The sequence below is a fragment of the Neomonachus schauinslandi genome, chromosome 1 (genome assembly GCF_002201575.2).
Source record: "Neomonachus schauinslandi chromosome 1, ASM220157v2, whole genome shotgun sequence".
In the NCBI taxonomy this organism is placed as follows: domain Eukaryota; kingdom Metazoa; phylum Chordata; class Mammalia; order Carnivora; family Phocidae; genus Neomonachus; species Neomonachus schauinslandi.
In genome coordinates, this window is record NC_058403.1 from 63,849,343 (window position 1) to 63,868,784 (window position 19,442).

Genomic DNA, 19,442 nt, shown 5'->3' on the forward strand with positions numbered 1-19,442 from the left:
CAGAGCTCTTTAATTTTCAGAACAGATTCACCCCTACCCTTTCCTCTTCAGGGCTAGTGACAAACAGGCATAATCAAGCACAGCATTCTTCTCTCTGATCCCAGAAGCAATGGTAGAATCTTCTCCTGCACACAGCCCTCTACACAGTTACTATCAATAGAACAAAGTTGGTATGAGGAATGAAATCAATTTGTCATCCTTGCCATTTAAACTGACTCTCACACAAGTAGAGGGACAGATTTTTATTTTTTTTTAAGGAAGGCCATTTCTTTTTTTTTTTTTTTTTTAAGATTTTATTTATTTATTTGACAGGGAGAGACACAGCAAGAAAGGAAACACAAGCAGGGGGAACGGGAGAGAGAGAAGCAGGCTTCCTGAGGAGCAGGGAGCCTGATGCGGGGCTCGATCCCAGGACGCTGGGATCATGACCTGAGCCGAAGGCAGACGCTTAATGAATGAGCCACCCAGGTGCCCCAAGGAAGGCCATTTCTTTATTATTCAAGTAATCAATCTATGATGAGCACAGGTAAAATATTTTCACATGTATGGTTACTTATAGAAATTTTTCTTTAAGAAAATCAATTTAAATAAAATTTGAAGCTCCTATAAAGACACAATGTGGTTTACATACTATGTCTATCCTTCAGAATCCTAGGGTTCTACAGAGGTGAGGTACAACTCAGGAAAGACAATGTCAGCTGGTCCCATACCCTAGTTTCAACCAAAGCAACTTTGCTTTTTATCTGTTTTATTTATAGGATAGGGTTCTTCATAAAATTTTATTTAGGGGCAAAGGAGCTTCCACTGCAAAATAATTGATATTGAAAAAACACACAAACTCAGAATTCACAAAAGTATTATAAGCCTGACTTTCAAAACATTCAAAAATCCCCATTTTTATCTGGTCAAGGAGAAAGAGTGCCACTTTTTCTGAACTAAATCAGAGTTACTAAAACCTATTGGGTAATCTAAAGTATACTAATTGACTACATGATGCTCTAGTTACTATAGCAAACACTAATAATTCCAACCAGAAGACTATGACTAAGACTAATTAGGTCACACCTCTGGTGTCTGTCCTGACTGAATTCCCCCTTCTTTTAGTTACTCTGGTTAGTCCTTTCCCCAGTTATATGCTAAAAGCTGATTATTTTCAATCCCTAAAGAAAACAGTCTTTAAAATGGCAGAGTGGAGCAAAATAAAGACAAGTTCACCAAAATAGACGTAACCTTTCAGTCAAACTGTGGTCAGTGGAAATATTTGCCAAATATTGCAGTGATCTTACTCTAACTTCACCCAGAGCTGAAGAGTGCTTATAGACAAAAATTATGATGAAGCCCTGGGGTAGCTTAGCTACAATTTTAAAATTAAGAATAACAATGGGGGAATAGTTAGGGAGTATTATGCAGTTCAATAACTCAATGGAATATTATATAGCCAGTAACTACAAATACTATGAGGCAACATGGAAAGTTTTATGAGATCTTCAAAGTTTGTAAGGTCATAAATAATTATTCATACAAATAGATAAAACATGTACAAATGAAATAAGATAGATAGATAAATAGATACATACATAGATAATGCAGAAGTCAAAAGTCAGGATGGTGAGTGAAAAATTTTTCTTCTTTAAAATTTTCCAAAAAGGGAGTAATAGAAGCTCAAAAAGAAGAAACACCAAGAAAGAGAATGAAGAAGGCTCAGGACAGATGAGAATCCATACAAAGACTCAGAAGGATCAGATATTCAAAGAAAGATGGGTAGAAACCCAACAAAAGAGTAGTACAGAAAACCACGAGAATGAAGTTGAGATCCATACAGGAAGTAAATGAGATATTGAGACAGACAGATACCAGAGTTGAAGAGGGAAAAGAAATCTGAGGGGGTGACACACACCAAAAGAGAGGGACAGAACCTCAGAGACCAAAAGATAGAGACCTAGAGTAGAGCCCAGAGTGAAAGAAGCAGAAACCTATAAAGTAGACAGAGACAAAAGGCATAAAAGAGACTGGGAAAATGGTAAAGAGGGAGAGATGAGAACAACAAGAGAGTTATGAAATATTTCCATATACATCAACCAAGTCTTTCACTCTTATAATCCTGAAACACTGAATTCTTCTCTTTCTCATCCTCAACAATTTCTAAAACCATCCCCCTAACTGCCTCCTCACGTCTCCTTTAGGCTCATGTTCTGACCATTGATCTCCTGTCCAGATGTTCCCCTAAGCTCTCTAACACCTGTAAAAGAAACTCTTCATGGGGTTTTGAATCCCAGTCTCTTCACAGAGGTTTTTTTGTTGTTTTTGTTTTGTTTTTGTTGTTTTTACTGCTTTGCCCTAGACAAAACCTGGATCCCATCCAAAGGCACTGGCTTCCTTGCAGTCTCCCAAATGAAGACAGTTCTCATATTCTAGGACCAGAAGGCAATACTTGGCAAACTGCTGGCTCTTTACTGTCCTGGTCTCAAACATCCCCTCTCCCTCTTCCCAGAACTCCTAAGAGCTCTACCACATGGCTACATAACTCTATCAACACAACCTTGTCAATGTCCTTTCTCTACTTAGTACCCCACCCCCCTGTCAGCCACCATTACCACCTATGAAATCATACATGTATCTATCTAATGGGCATTCTATTTGCATGTCCCAAAGGCATCTCGAACTATTATTTCTTCCCCCAAAACTCTTCTAATATATACACATAGGCAGTACATAATGCTTCTGTTAGAAAAATGCCTACCTAATAGAGGACTGTCATATTCAGAGAGAAATCATCTTTAAAGATTTGTAAGAATTTCCTAAGACATTTAGATCCTTTTCTAAAAGGTAGTTCTAAGTTCACTCTCAGTAACCTACTCTTAAGAGTTAGAACTGATACTTACAAACCTGAGCTCTCAACCCAAGAGCAGAACCCATCTTCTCATATGGGACGTATTAATTTACTACCTGGTCTCTTGAGTGATGTTAGCCCTGCCAGAACAGTTCAGAAGAATGGAAGTGGAGATCATGAGTAGGGCAAGAAGAAATCATCTTTTTGGTGGCTAGAAGACTATGGGAGGTCCTGAGCCTCCCATATGCAGTATTTCTGCATATCTCCAGAAAACCTTCCTTTTTTGTTAAGGAAGGATCATTATTTTCAGCAATATATCACAACTTTTCTTTCTTGCTATTTTTTTTAAATGAAGCTATCCAAAATTAAGAGGAATCTTTTTTTTTTTTTCATTTCAGAAAATTTACAAAGCTCAAGAGAAAGTTCTGAGAAAAACATTAGAAAGTACATTTCTTTTTTATGAAAGACAGAGGTTCAGTGTCCTTCTGGTTAACCTCCCTTAATGACTTCTCAATTGCTCTTTATCTGTAAGACCATTTATGATAATAAGCAGCTCTGAACAGCAGCAGGGAGGAAAATCCACCCTCTGGGGTACACAGATAACAGTCCAGTCACTCCCAAGGCAGGATTAAGTGAGGGTGAGGGCAGACGGTGATCAAGGCTTTCACCAGACCAAAACCAGATAGGTAAACCTTTTGATGCCGCCACAAATAGAGCCTTATATTCAAAAATTTGATTCTTCCTTTTCTGCTCTTCATCTTTGCAAGCATTAAATGAGTTAATATTTGTAAAGTGCTAAAAACAGTGTCTGCTGTATAGGGAAAGCTATATAAATAAAGTAATCATGAGAATATGTTTAGGGGCTTTGTAAGGAGGCCTCTGCAAACCAATCTCCATGTAATCTATTGGTTCAGGGAACAAATAATTCTGACCTTTACTTTCTCCCTGGGATATTATAATGTCTAGCATCTAATAACAAAAAGTCATGAGGATGCAAAATTCCATTATAAGAGTGCTGTGAACGTAACAGATGTTCCATAATTTTATTTGGGAAGGGACAGGAAAAAGTAAAGACATGTCAAAACAGATAAGTTAAAGACATAACAGGCTGTTTGCTAGGTTAAAAAAAAAAAAAAGTAGCATGAACCTCATAACTGGCTTTCGAAACAAAAGAGCTCAAATACTTACAAGGGCTTACAGTCCCAAATACAAACACCTGAGAAACAAGAGTCACTAAGGAGCCAATTTGCTAATTATGGTTGCTAAAACTATGACTGACACAAACACATACAAATATTTAACATTTATGTATCTACAGGAGGTATATCACAATCGTGGCTTAATACATAGGTATCTTCCCATATTACAGATGACATGAAAAAAAGAACTTCTAAGGAAATAATCTAAATAAAATTTAATGGAAAATGGTTAAGCACTGGTACACTGGGAAATGAAGTAAAAAGAATACTGTGCTTAGAAATCAAGAGGAATTACGGATCTAGGAACTTCAGATAGTATATACCAGAAATCTGAAGTCCAAAATATCAAATGGTCGGGGCACCTGGGTGCCTCAGTCGTTAAGCGACTGCCTTCGGCTCAGGTCATGATCCCAGGGTCCTGGGATCGAGTCCCACATCAGGCTCCCTGCCGGAAGCCTGCTTCTCCCTCTCCCTCTGCCTGCCTCTCTGCCTACTTGTGCTCTCTAACTCTCTGTCAAATAAGTAAATAAAATCTTTAAAAAATCAAATGGTCTTATCCAAAGTCGTATTTGTTTAGCCAAAAAGATTAAGTGGTTTATTATTTGCCCTGCCCTCTCACCCCAAACCAGTGAAGTAGAAATGTAAGGAAAATATTTAATCTGGGAAGGGACAGTGAACAGGCAGAAAGAAGCAGGTAAAAAGGGGGGCACCTGGGTGGCTCAGTCATTAAGCATCTGCCTTCGGCTCAGGTCATGATCCCAGGGTCCTGGGATTGAGCCCCGCATCGGGCTCCCTGCTCTGTGGGAAGTTTACTTCTCCCTCTCCCACTCCCCCTGCTTGTGTTCCCTCTCTCGCTGTGTCTGTCAAATAAAATCTTAAAAAAAAAAAAAGAAGGTAAAAAAGAAGAAACTGACTTTTTGTCAGTTTCCAGTGAGCACAATGACATCAGTTACTGTCATCATCTGAATGGAAAGACAAAAAGGACCGGGGATGCACAGCACAAAGTCTCGTTTATCCTTTGCTTTCACAAAATTAAATGTGATCAAAAATAGTGACCACTTATAATAAGCTCTGTAATATTACACCTTTCTTTTTCCCTCGCCAAAGGTAGGTTAAACTTGCCTCCCACTGTTTAAGTCTCATTCTGGTCCTACCAAAGTCTTCCTGTTTCCCATTTCCCTCCAATACTTCCACTTAAATTCCGCATAATTCCACTTATATTCCACATAATTTTCCACCCTCTAATAAACAGCTGGAACTATCATGGGGCTCCAGAAGCACATAAGGGAACATAGAAGGTTTAAAATATATATATGTATATATAAAGAACTAAGGACAAATATTCCAAAAAAGAAAATTCTTAAAAATTCATTCCCTTTATTTTATAAACAATTTCTGATATAACTAATGATATTCAATGATCATATCTTGAGCTCAGAATCACTAGGGCCTGTGTTTTAGAATTCTTCCATTCAATTAGCAAAACTGTTCTGCTAGTTGTGCTAAGGTGGGGGGTGGGGTGGAGAATGATGACTATTTTTAGAAGAATAACAAGTCTATCACAATATTCAGTACACACTTTCTGCAAGACCTACCTTCTCACCACTTGAGTAGAAGAAATAACGCAATCGGACTATGTTACAGTGATCTAGCTTTCTCATGATTTGGAGCTCTCGATTCTGAAAAGGAAACACATGAAAATATTTTTTAAAGGATAAATGCTATTCACCATATTGACTAAGATTCTAAGAACTCATAACATTAAACACTACAAAGAGCAGGCTTTAGATATGTTACTAAAAAGTATGGTCTAGGAGGTGGGGGCCTGGGCAAAATAGGTAAAGGGGATTAAGAGGTACAAACTGCCCACTGTAAAATAAGTAAGTCATGGGGATGAAAAGTAAAGCATAGGGAATATAGTCTATAATACTGTAATACACTTATTGTGAGAATTTCGTGTTGTATGATCACTACATTGTACACCTGAACTTAATTTAATATTATGTCAGCTATACTTTAATTAAAAATTTTAAAAATTAAAAAATAACAAAAAAAATTTAAACAAAATAAAAAGTATGGTCTATAGACCAATGCTGACCTGCAACCTATTTGTTACTAGTCTATGTTACCAATCTACTACTTTCTACTACTCTGCAATAAGATAAATACAGAAATTGAGAATAAGTGCTTAGAATGTTTTATAGCAATTTGATAGAATAATTTCATATCTGTGAATCTTATAATAAAGAGTGGGGCCTATACTTTGTATTTTTTAAAATTTCGCTTTTCTAGTAACTGATTTCTATTGTATTTTACAAAAATATCAGTCTTTGATGAACTGGAAATTTTCTTTTATTAAAGATTTTATTTATTTATTTGACATAGAGAGAGACAGCGAGAGACGGAACACAAGCAGGGGGAGTGGGAAAGGGAGAAGCAGGCTTCCCACCGAGCAGGGAGCCCAATGTGGGGCTTGATTCCAGGACCCTGAGATCATGACCTGAGCTGAAGGCAGTCACTTAACCAACTGAGCCACCCAGGCGCCCCTGAACTGGAAATTTTTAAAACTAATATTTCACCACTAATAGCTTGAGAAGCAGTGTGTATAGTATTTAAGAGATATCTGGAATAAGCTATTAGTACTGTAATCTTTCGCAACTATAATAAAAATCAAACTTCTCACTAAACAAATGAATTTGGGTGCAAAGAGCTCTTACAAGCCCTCCTAACTTCCAAGATACAGTGTAAAAAAAAAAAATCTGAGAGCCCATAAGGGCTCAGTTGCTAAGTTAAAATATGGCATACTAGAAATTGTGCAGTCCTGATAAATTTACAGACCACACTTTTTCCATTGGGGAATTTCAAAGTTATGTTCATTCTTCATGAAAAGAAAACACTAAATAATATGATGACTTCCTAACAACATAAGTTTTTGCAGTAATAAATGAAGAGTATATATTAACAAAGAAGATAAATTCCAAAAATATACTTGGCTATCAGAAGTCCAGTAAATAAAGGCCAAATTACATAACACAGAGAAAATATTACAAAGTACTAGCTATATGGACAGGAAATATAAAATTTCAAAATTTTGGAAGGGCTATAAAACATAAAGTTATATACTTGGGAATCTGGAAGGAAAAATGCTTTTAGGTTAGGGAAAAAAGGCCAAAAAAAGAGGGGCTGGGGATTGCACAGCAGATGAGGAACCTCATAAGCAGAACTATTCTAGAGCAGAGTGGGCTCCAGTTCTTAGAAGATGGTACCAGAAATATGCAAATTGTTTCTCCTCCTCTAGAAACTTCCAACTGGCTCTATGATTGTTCTAGCATATCATCTCAGGGAAATTAGAAACTCGAAAGGACTATCCTCTATCCCTTTAAACGGACTGTGAGAGCTGGGTTCATGTTCAGTGATATTTAAAATTCTTTTATAGGGGCACCTGGTAAGCAGCTGACTCTTTTAAGCAGCTGACTCTTGATATCAGCTCAGGTCATGGTATCAGGGTCCTGGGATGGAGCCCCACGTCAGGCTCTGCACTCAGTGGGGAATCTGCTTAAGGATTCTTTCTCTCCCTCTCCCTCTGCCCTTCCCTCCACTCGTGCTCTCTCTCAATAAATAAATCTTTTTTAAAAAATAAAATTCTTTTATAGAACATCAATCTTTCATCCCATTACTTGTTATAAAATGTTTATAGCTGAAGCAATAAACAAAAACTCAAGACAGTACAGTATTATTGCTTTAATAAAGATAACTCAAGTCACATTCTGAGTTTTAACTGTGACAAAGAACACAAAAAAACTTTACCAATTTCAAAACTGTGTCTATTTGCATTTTAAACTGATGCTAAGTCTGGAAGTATGTCTATACTTTGCCAGTTCACATCTATATAGATAGTTTTGTGGAAGAACTGCTAGTGTAAGCTAAGACTCACGGCTCTCACAATATATAGACATTAAGATTGTTTTTCAACATAGCCAACTATGTTAAAATAAGCCCTTTTTCCAGACTCATTAACCAAGTTATAAAAGAGAACTATTAAATTCTCAGATAACAGAAGTTGTATAAGTTTATATATACTATCTTTTACCAGAAAGAATGCATAAATGAAGCAAATACATGGACCTAAATATTCATCTACCCTTACTCTTTTGACATATTCTGTTCTTTTTAAAGTCTTAAATTTTCTCATCTTAAAATTCCCTAAAAGGTCTAAAATATAAATTTCATAGAGCAACATTTATAAGTATTAATCATGCCAACATTAGGCAAACAAAGTTGATGCCTGAATGCACTTAAACATACAACTATCACAAGCCAAGCCATTGTTACTGAGTCATTCTTTAATAATTCACTAATGACAAATTAATTCTATAGAAAACACTGTTATTCTACAAATATTGTGCACCTATTCTATGCCAGGCATCGTCCATAATGTTAAGGATATGGCAGTGAACAAGACTAAGTTCCTATCTTCATGAAACTTACAGTCTATGGAGGACAGTGAGGAAGAAGCAATGTATTTTCACATAGCTTAAGGAGATAGAGCATGATATAGACAAGGAGCTGTATTTTGGATAGGGAAGTCAGAATACACCTCACAAAGGAGGTAAGATCTGAACACAAACCTGAATGATATGATGATGAGAACCATGTGAAGGTATGGGGGAAGAGCAATGCAGTTTATAGGAACCTCCAAATGTAAACAGCTAGAGGCGGACATGACATATTCAAGAAATAGCTAAAGAATAATGTGATTGAGTAAAGGAAGAGAAGAAAAGTTCAGAGAAGGTAGGCAGAGGGTATGTCTATAAACTCTTTTAATCATGGTAAGAAACTGAGTTTCACATTAAATGTAAAGGAAAGCCAATGTTTTGATCAGGAAAATGACATAATCTGATTTACCCTTTTAAAAGATCATTCTAAAAACTCTTGAAGAGAATAAATTTGATGGAGAAAGTGGTTCAAGAGTTCTGTTTTCCATCTATTAAGTTTGAAACGTTTACTAACCATCCAAGTGAAAATACTATGAGGCTCAAGGTAGAAGAAGTTGAAGCTGGAAATATGCATCTGGGGGTCATCTTCATAAAGGGAACTTAAAGCAAGGGAACCCAATGGTATCACCTAGGGAAGAAGTTTAGACCAAAATACGTAAGTAAATATTCAGAGGTATGAGAAGGAGTGGATCACGTGGAGAAGTAATGAAGTAGGATGAAAAACAGGAGATAGTATTATCTTAGAAGCCAATTAAAAAAAAGTTTTCAGAAAAAGGGAGTGACCATTTATGCCGAAAGCTGCTGAAAGGTTGATTAAGATGAAAACAGAAAACTGATAATTGGAAAGGGTAAATGCAGGATGCCAGTGACTCTTAATAAAAGTGGCTTCAGTAGAACAGTGGTAAAAGCCTGACCAGACTGAATTAAAGTGGGCCTGGAAGACACGGGGGAAGGAGTAAGAAGTTAGAAAGTTTAAATAGAGGCAATATTTCCAGCTATCGTGGAATAAAGAGACTGGTAAATCCGTTGCCCCTCAAAACACCTATAAAAAGGACAACATTGTAGGGGTGCCTGGGTGGCTTAGTCAGTTAAGTGTCTCTTAGTCTCAGTTCAGGTCATGGTCTCAGGGTCCTGAGATCCAGCTCTGGGTTGGGCTCCTTGCTCAGTGGGGAGTCTGCTTCAGATTTTCTCTCTCTCCCTCTGCCCTTCCCCCACTCCCGCTTGCACATGTGGGCACAAGCTCTCTCTCTCCCTCCCTCCCTCAAAATAAATAAATCTTAAAAAAAAAAAAAAAAAGGACTATACTGTGGAAAACAACCATTTCAAGGCTCTGGAAATCAATCAAAGGCAACAACAAATCAAATAGCATTTACTCTTGAAAAACTGCTAGACACTGGAGATGGGACAGTGGGGATCAATGGCCTTTTTTTTTAAATTTTATTTTATTATGTTAATCACCATACATTACATCATTAGTTTTTGATGTAGTATTCCATGATTCATTGTTTGTGTATAACACCCAGTGCTCCACTCAATACGTGCCCTCTTTAATGCCCATCACCAGGCTAACCCATCCCCCCACCGCCCTGCCCTCTAAAACCCTCAGTTTGTTTCTCGGAGTCCACAGTCTCTCATGGTTCGTCTCCCCCTTGGGTTTCCCCCTCCTTCATTTTTCCCTTCCTGCTATCTTCTTCTTTTTTTTTTTAACATATAATGTATTATTTGTTTCAGAGGTACAGGTCTGTGATTCATCAGTCTTACACAATTCACAGTGTTCACTATGGCACATACCCTCCCCAGTGTCTCTCACCCAGACACCCCATCCCTCCCACCCCCCACCACTCCAGCAACCTTCAGTTTGTTTCCTGAGATTAAGAATTCCTCGTATCAGTGAGATCATATGATACATGTCTTTCTCTGATTAACTTATTTCGCTTAGCATAATACCCTCTAGTTCCATCCACACCATTGCAAATGGCAAGATTTGGGTTTTTTTTTTTTTGATGGCTGCGTAATATTCTATTGTATATATATACTACATCTTCTTTATCCATTCATCTGTCGATGGACATCTTGGCTATTTCCATAGTTTGGCTATTGTGGACATTGCTGCTATAAACATCGGGGTGCACGTACCCCTTCAGATCACTACATTTGTATCTTTGGGGTAAATACCTAGTAGTGCAATTGCTGGGTGGTAGAGTAGCTCTATTTTCAACTTTTTGAGGAACCTCCATACTGTTTTCCAGAGTGGCTGCACCAGCTTGCATTCCCACCAACAGTGTAGGAGGGTTCCCCTTGATCAGTGGCCTTTTTGCCAGAGGATGCTCCCATCTCCAACCACCACTGCCCAGCTCAGAGATTGAGGCAATTTTACCAGGGCAGAGTTGACCATGAAAACCAGGAATTTTGCCTGGAGAGGGGGCTACCATCACTTAGAAAAGAGAGAAAAACCCAATGCCAGTGGCACAGGCAGTAAAAATGGCAAATCTGATAGGAAACAAAGTGAGAAAGCTCACAGCTCTGTTAACCTGAGGATAAAAGTCCCATCTGGGGAAAATGACAGACCTGGCAGAACACTAAAAAATTTAACAGGGAAATCCTGGATATGATATGCACAGAGGGGCTAAATAACCTCTTCACATATTCCTGGCTGACTAAAAAGCTGTGCACATATGCAGGGGAAACCCAATAGGGCCTCAGAGAAAGTAAAAGCTGAGGCCAACTTAAAAACTGACCAAATTTTAAATGGACGCCCCCAACCATGTACAGAATCATCAAAAAATGATGAAAGCCTTATAAACTCAAGATGTTTGAGCACAATCTCTAACCAATAATTGCCTGCCCACTAAACTATACAGAAATAGCCTCTGAAAAAAAAATCAGGCTAAAAATTAAAATTAGAATTAAAAAATTAACACAGAATTTAGGGGCTTCAAACTGTGAAGGTAAAAGATTCTACAGATTAGATGCAGGTAAGTTACAAAAAAAGGAAAAAAAAAAAAAAAAAAGGAAAATCCCAAAATAACAACCTTCAGGAAGATTTAAAAAAAAAAATCAGAATCCAGAGTTGCTACATTATCTAAAATGTCCAACTGTAAAAATATAAAAAAATTTTTTAAAAAGGAAGAAAATAAAATGTGAGACCTACAGATAACAGAAAGAGCTGACTTACTCTTAGGTTTAAAATGAAAAAAGGAGCTAACAGAAAGTGACTCTGGGTAGACACAGCTGTTGAATTTAGCAGACAAGAATACAAGTAGCTATTCTATTGAAAAAACATAAGGACCTGAAACCACAAAATTCCTAGAAGAAAACATAAGCTTCCTGGCACTGGTCTTGGAAATGATATTTTAGATTTGACAGCAAAAGCAAAGGCAACAACAGCAAAAATAAACAAGTGGGACTACATCAAATTAAAAAGCTTTTGCATAGCAAATAAAACCATCAACAAAATGAAAGGCAACCTATGTAATGGGAGAAAATACTTTCAAATCATTTATGAGATAGGGGTTAATATCCAAAATATATAAAGAATTCATACAACTCACCACCAAAAAAACAAACAAGCCAATTAAAAACTGCAAAGACCCAAACAGACATTTTTCCAAAGAACACATACAAATAGCCAACAGGTAAATGAAAAAGTGTTCAACATCACTAATCGTCAGGGAAATGCAAATCAAAACCACAATGAGGTATCACTTCACACCTGTTAGAATGGCTATCATCAAAAAGATAAGAGATAAAGTGGTGATGAGGATGTGCAGAAAAGGAAACCCTTGTGTACTGGTGGTAGGAAATTAAATTGATACAGCTACTATGAAAAATAGTATGGAGGTTCTTCAAAATATTAAAAACAGAACTACCATGATCCAGCAATTACACTTCTGGGTATATATCCCAAAGTTAAAATCATCATCTTGAAGAGATACCTGTACTCCCATATTCACTACAGCATCATTCACAATAGCCAAGTCAAGCTAAGTGTCTATCAACAGATGAAGGATAAAGAAAATATGATAGAGATAGACAGAAATATCATTCAGCCAGAAAAATGACATCTTGACATTTGCAACATGGATGGACCTTGAGGTCATTATGCTAAGTGAAATAAATCAGACAGAGAAAGACAAATACCATATATCACTTACACGTGGAATATAGAAACTCAAATACATACAAAGAGACTAGAAGGGTTGTTACCAGGGGCTGGAAAGTGGGGAAAAGAGATGTTGGTCAGAGTACAAACTTCTAGTTATAACATGAATAAGTCCTGAGAATCTCACCTACACCATGGTGACTATAGCTAATAACACCATACCATATATTTCAAAGTTGCTAAAAGAGTAGATCTTACATGTTCTCAGCACAAAAAGAAATGGTAATTATAAGGTGTGACATGTTAGTTAATGGTGGTGGTAATCATTTTGCAATACATAAGTACATCAAATGAACATGTTGTACACCTTAAACACAATGTTATATATCAATTATATCTCAATAAAGCTGGGAAACTTTTAAAATATAGAATATGTTAAAAGAGTTAAGGGAAATCATATATTAAAAATTAAAGAAAAATATGACAATTACACAAGTAGGAAATTTCAATAAAGAAATACTAACTTTTTAAACCTGGAAATACTAGAATTGAAAAGTGTAACAAAGTAAAAGATTCACTATGGGCTCAAGATAAGATTTGAGATGACATTTAAAAAAAAATCTGTGAACTTAAAAACAGAGAAATAAATTACCCAACTGAAAGAACAAAAGGAAAAAAAGACTGCAGAAAAATGAACAGGGCCTCAGAGGCCTCATGTAGGATAATAGCACACCTACCAACATACGTATAAAGGCAGCATCCAAAAAAAGAGGAAAAAGAAAAAGGAGGAGAAAAAATATTTGAAGAAATAACTGCTGAAAACTCCCCAAATTTGATGAAAAACACTAATCTACTGACCACAAAGCTTAAGGAACCCTAAGCTAAATGAACTCCAAAAGGATAAATAGAAAGCGATTCACATCTAGGCACATCACTTTTGAACTGAAGCCACAAAGAAAAAAATCATGAAAGTAATCACAAAAAATGGCTTATAACATACATGGGAAAAATAATACAATAAACAGCTGATTAATCATCAGACTGATGAAGGCCAGAAGGCAAAAAAATAAGATAAAATAAAACTTAAAAATCCTGGGGCACCTGGGTGGCTCAGATGGTTAAGCATCTGCCTTAGGCTCTGGTCATGATCTCCAGGTCTTGGGACTGAGCTCCATGTCAGGCTACCAGCTCAGCAGGGAGTCTGCTTCTCCCTCTCCCTCTCCCCCTCCCCCTGCTTGTGCTCTCTCTGTCTCTGTCTCTCTCTCTCTCTCAAATGAATAAATGAAATCTTTTAAAAAAAAAACAAAACCCTAAAAATCCTGTCAACTAAGAATGCTATATACAGAAAAATTATTCTTCAAACATGAAAGGAAAAATACATTCCCAGATTTATTTTTATTTTTTTTAAAGATTTTATTTATTTATTTGAGAGTGCGTACGTGCACAAGCAGGGGAGCAGCAGAGGGAGAGGGAGAAGTAGGTTCCCCTCTGAGCAAGGAGCCTGACAACGTGGGGCTCGATCCCAGGACCACAAGATCATGACTTGGGCTGAAGGCATACGCTTAACCGGCTGAGCCACCCAGGTACCCCCACCCCCAAATTATTTTTTAAGTGGAGAATATTCTACAGTAGAAGATCTGACTTTAAGAAATACTAATCCAAGTTTCTCAGACTGAAAAGAAATGACATCAGGAGGTAATATGATCCACAAGGAGAAATGAGAGCACCAGAAATGGTAAATATAATTAAAAAAATATAAAGACTGTATAAACACATTTTTTTCTTGCCTTAACTTCACCAAATACATATATTTTAAAAAAGCAATTACAATAACAGTGTGTTACTGGGTTTATAACATACATAGATGTAACACACACAATAATGGTAGGAAAAGAGGGATGGGAAAATGAAGCTATACTGGTGAAATGCTGCTATGTTTTACTGGAATTGTTAGTATAACCTGAAGCAGACTGATAAACTAAAATGTACACTGTAATTCCTAAAGCAACCACTAAGAAAATAATTTTTGTAATGGTAAAAGAAAAAAAAAAAAAAAGAAATCAACCCTGGACCTACAATGGTACCTTAAAAAATGAAGGCAATACATGTGAGCAGAGGAACAAAAACATGAGAGAGAAACAAAACAAAGAGCACCATGGCACAGGTAATTCCCATAACAAAAACTACATAATATGTAATTAACTAAGCACACAATCAAAAGCAGAGATTGTCAGACTGGATAAGAAAGAAAACTCCAGCTACATTCTTTCTACAGTACACATACTTTAGATTCAAAGTGACAAACCGTTCTTGAAAGTAAAAGGATGGAAAAAGATACACCATGCAAACAGCAACCAAAAGAGATCTGGAGTGGCAATGTTATTAGCAGACAAAGTAAATTCTGAGAGCTAGAGATTTTCCCATGTCCTACCAGATAAAGTCTAAATCACTTCATATTATAGTTCCTTCTTATTAGCTTCATCTTATCTTCCACTTATAACCAATGTGATCATAACAGGATTCCACTTCTCTTTCTGACACTATTATTTCATTCCCAATTCTAAGCCACTGATCACACCATCACTGGAATGTTTACACCCTCCCTCCCACCTACTACATTCTACCCATCTTTAAAGTTCCTATTTAACTCCCACCTCTTTCACAAGGCCATCCCCAGCTGTTCCAACTCACTAATTTCTCTGATCTCTAAATTCCTGCAGCACCTAGAAATATTTTGGAATTTATTATATACTCTCTTGGTTCTTTTTTACTTTTGCAAACTATAGTTCAATGATGTCATATAAAAGAATACTTTTTAAAAAGTACTTTATAGAAATCAGATATATCGCTTCTCAGCCTTTTGGCTAAGATCAAGTATAGAAATCAGATATTACATTGCAGTGACTGTAGAGAAACACACCCACACCACTTGTCCAACTAACTTACTAAGTTAAGTGCCTTAACAAGAAAAGCTGAATTTTGTATCTTCCTTTATCAGCCACAGAGCTCTCAATACTCTGGTTACTTTGTCTTTCACAGAGTACATAACCTGCTTCTGTAATTGCTTCTACCTTACAACTTGCTATAGACTAGTATTTTCCAAATTATGGGTTCAGCCAATCAGGATTGAGAAGGGGGTGGTAAGGAGAAGAGAATAAGAACTTTAATATAGTAAGACTATGGACTTTTTAACCAAACTTATTTCAGTTATTTTTCTGTGCACTGGGTTGCAAAGTAAAATGTATTTCTTACTACAGGATCATAGTTAAAAATTTAAAATCCATTTAAAATCCAACCTGTCTATATAAAAGCAATTTTTTTCCAATATAGAAAAGACAAAAAATTATAGGAAAACTAAATTCTTATTTACCATTCCCATCTAAAAAAACAGAATAACTGCTCAAGATGGAATAAATACTACACCCATATAAGAAAACCTGAAAGCCACATTTAAAGGAAAAATTATCCTTTTGGTTTAAGCAATAGTCATTAACATATATCCTCCTCTAAACAGACAGAGGCTATGTTTAATTTTACATCATTTGACACCTCACACTTCAAAAAAAAGAAGAAGAAGAAAAAAAAAACCTCCCAGAAGCTAAAAAGCATTGAGTCAAGGGATTCCCAAAAGGGTACTTTATGTACCCTTATATAAAGTTCATTAACGGAAAAGCTAACTTTTAGGTGAAGTAACAACCAGCAAGCTTAATAATACTGTGGACGTATGGTAGGCAGCCTATGGCTATCATCTTTTCTTCTTCACCAAATTTCATTCTATCGGATCTTTCCTACCATAGAAAGCCCCACTTTCATAAAATATAGTAAAATAGGATTGACTTCAAAAGTTTTGCTTCAAAGACTATTTTTCCAAAACACATCTTCAAAAAAGGATTATCCAGAGGCGTCTGAGTGGCTCAGTCAGTTACATGTCCAACTCTTGGTTTTGGCTCAGGTCATGATCTCAGGGTCTTAGGATTGAGCCTCAAGTTGGGCTCACACTCTAGCAGAGTCTGCTTGAGATTCTCTCCCTCCCCCACTCTGTATTCATGTGCTCGTGCTCTAACAAAATAAATAAAATCTTCTTTAAAAAAGGATCATCCAGAGTTCCATCACCCATCCTTTGTAATCATATTCGGACTGAAAAATTGTTTAATCCATCTCCAAATCTTTGATTACACAGTAAATTCAGATGCCCCCAAAGACCCTACAATTAGCTAGAATATCATCTGAAAATAACTTCACATGTACAATTATTTTGAAGCCAACTATGTGTCAGAACCAGGACTCTGAGTGTATAAAATTCATAGTCCTTAAAGATTTCATATTCTAATGGGTAAGCCAACCCAACAATTACAATACAATGTGAAAACTCTAGCTCACTCAGGAAGTGCTACAGGTAAATGGGGACTGGACCTAAGAAAAATTTGCTTATTAGTACCTTGAAAAATTCTGGAAAGGGCCCTGGTGGAAAGTCTAAAAAGTGTGAATACTACAAGCCATAAAGTACCACTGATCTGCTCTAAGCAAGAGATTTATTTGCGAAGATCACTGGTTATGAAAAAAAAATTTTTTAAGGAAGAGAAGATAAATTAAACTAGGACCTGCACTTAGGTAGAAAAAAGTAAAAACAGAAGGAAGAGAATGACAGATCAACTGAGAGGCAGATCAACAGTTTTTTGAGCACCTGCTGCTATAGGTTTGGTAACCAGAAGGAGGAGAGTGATTAACTACCAAGCTTCTGACTCATGTGACTATTAACATGACAGTAGAGTTCACTGGCCTGGGAAGCTGTTTTGGAAGAAGAAAGGAATGAATTCAGTTTGGGACACCGTTTATTGAAATGACTGAAGGACACAGAAATGGAAAAGTCCAGAAAGCAATCTGATATGTTCATCTTATCCTCTAGCAAGAGGTCTAGATGGTTCTTGAAGCCACGGGAGTAGATAAAATTGACTGTAAAATAAGAAAAAGAAGTAGCCAGAGTCTCCAGCAGCAGAGAAGTCTATAAAGGACACTAATAAACTGGTCAGGCAGTATAACCTGGACAGTGGTATCACAAATGCCCCAAGACAGGTAAGACATTCCCAAGAAGATCCTGGAGAATATCAACATGTAGGCAGACAGATGAAAAGGAATCATACAAGAAACTGAGAATGAGCAAGGCTGTAAAAGATGAGCCACCAAAATAATACCCCAGAATAAAGGTCAGAAAACATTTTCTATAAAGGGCCAGATTATAAATACTTTGGGGCCTGCAGGCCATAGTCTCTGTTGCAATTACTTAACTCTACAGTTACGGTGGAAAAGCAGTCAATAACAATATGTAAAAGAATCGTTGTGCCTATGTTCCAATAAAACTTTATTTACAAAAATAGGCAACAGGCACACAGTTTGCCATTTCCTGCTCTAAAAGGCACGGAAAGAAAGTTCCTTATATATTCAATCTCATTCACACTTAGTATATATACATTGATATATATAATATATATATATGTTATATATATTTATCTCATATACAGAGTGGACTTTCTAATATCAACTAATGTTCTGGAAATTTACAGTAACATTTTTCTTTTACATTACTATAATTAGTATATAAATAAAAACCTAAATTATAAATTATAGTTATATATACTGTCAGGCAGGCTTAAAATTTTCTACAAAAAAAATCCCAATTTTATAGGAATAAACAGGATTCATACATGCAAATTTTTCCAATCAGTCCCACAAACAACTTGTCCAGCACAGAAAAGGGAAAGGAAAGGGAAACAACAGAAAGGATGCCTGGAGAGCCTAAAGAACTTCTATTCCCAGCAGGCTAATATGGACTGAAGTAAATATGAAAGTGAGGGTTCTTAAACGCTAGTTTTCAGAGGCCTGAGCATGTAAGTCAACCCTAACTTAAATGCAACACTGCTTTAACCCTGTATCTTTGAAATATTATTCCATAACAATGATAGTACCAACAACTACAGGATTACTGAAAATCAAGAGCCAGGTACCCTGCTAAGAACTTTATCTTCCTGACTTCATTTAATTCTCTCCACAAACCAATTAAGTAGACAACAATATCAATCCCCACTTAGAAAGGGGGTGAAGGCATAGTGAGGTTAAGGAATTTGCGGGCAAAGAGCAGGGACAAGATTTAAGCTAGGTGTGTCAGATTCCTAAGCCCATGCTCTTTTAACTATCACAACAAAATGTAACTCAATTCCATCAACTACATTTATTACTATATGCTTGAAGAATACAGTGACAATAAAGCAGGACCTCAGTATTGAAAGCACTTACAATTGCCTTTAGAGGTATCAAAAAAAAAAAAAAGATGTGAGGGGTGCCTGGGTGGCTTCAGTCAGTTAAGCAGCTGCCTTTAGCTCAGGTATGATCCCAAAGTTCTGGGAACGAGCCCTACAGCGGGCTCCCTGCTCAATGGGGAGCCTGCTTCTCCCTCTCCCTCTGCTGCTCCCCTTGCTTGTATACTCTCTCTGTCAAATAATTAAAAAAATCTTTTAAAAAAAATGATGTGAGAGTTTTGAAAAGATAACACTTCTTTTTGAAAAGATAACACTTCTTCGTTAAATTTAAAAGGGTTTTCATGAAAGCATACACGTAAGTTGGATATTAACTAGCAACTCCTCCCTGGAACCACTAGCTTTTCTGAATACATGAACAAAAACTCAAAAACCCTTTTTTCCTAAAAAGAAACTAGAAAGGAGACATATCATCCTATATACCACCAGAATACAACACAACTAAAATCTCAGGCTACTAGAGGGATTATGCTTACATGCTACAACTATGGTTTCCACAAAAAT

At 36.6% G+C, this 19,442-nt stretch overlaps 1 protein-coding gene across 2 annotated transcripts in view; it reads right to left on the minus strand.

Moving 5' to 3' along the window:
- GSK3B (glycogen synthase kinase 3 beta) overlaps nt 1-19,442 on the minus strand; it is a 207,709-nt gene that overhangs the window by 105,447 nt on the left and 82,820 nt on the right. For both annotated transcript variants that reach the window (XM_021692732.1, XM_021692731.1), the window contains exon 3: nt 5,625-5,708. In XM_021692732.1, coding sequence (XP_021548407.1) covers nt 5,625-5,708 — 84 coding nt within the window. The remainder of the gene's footprint in view (nt 1-5,624; nt 5,709-19,442) is intronic.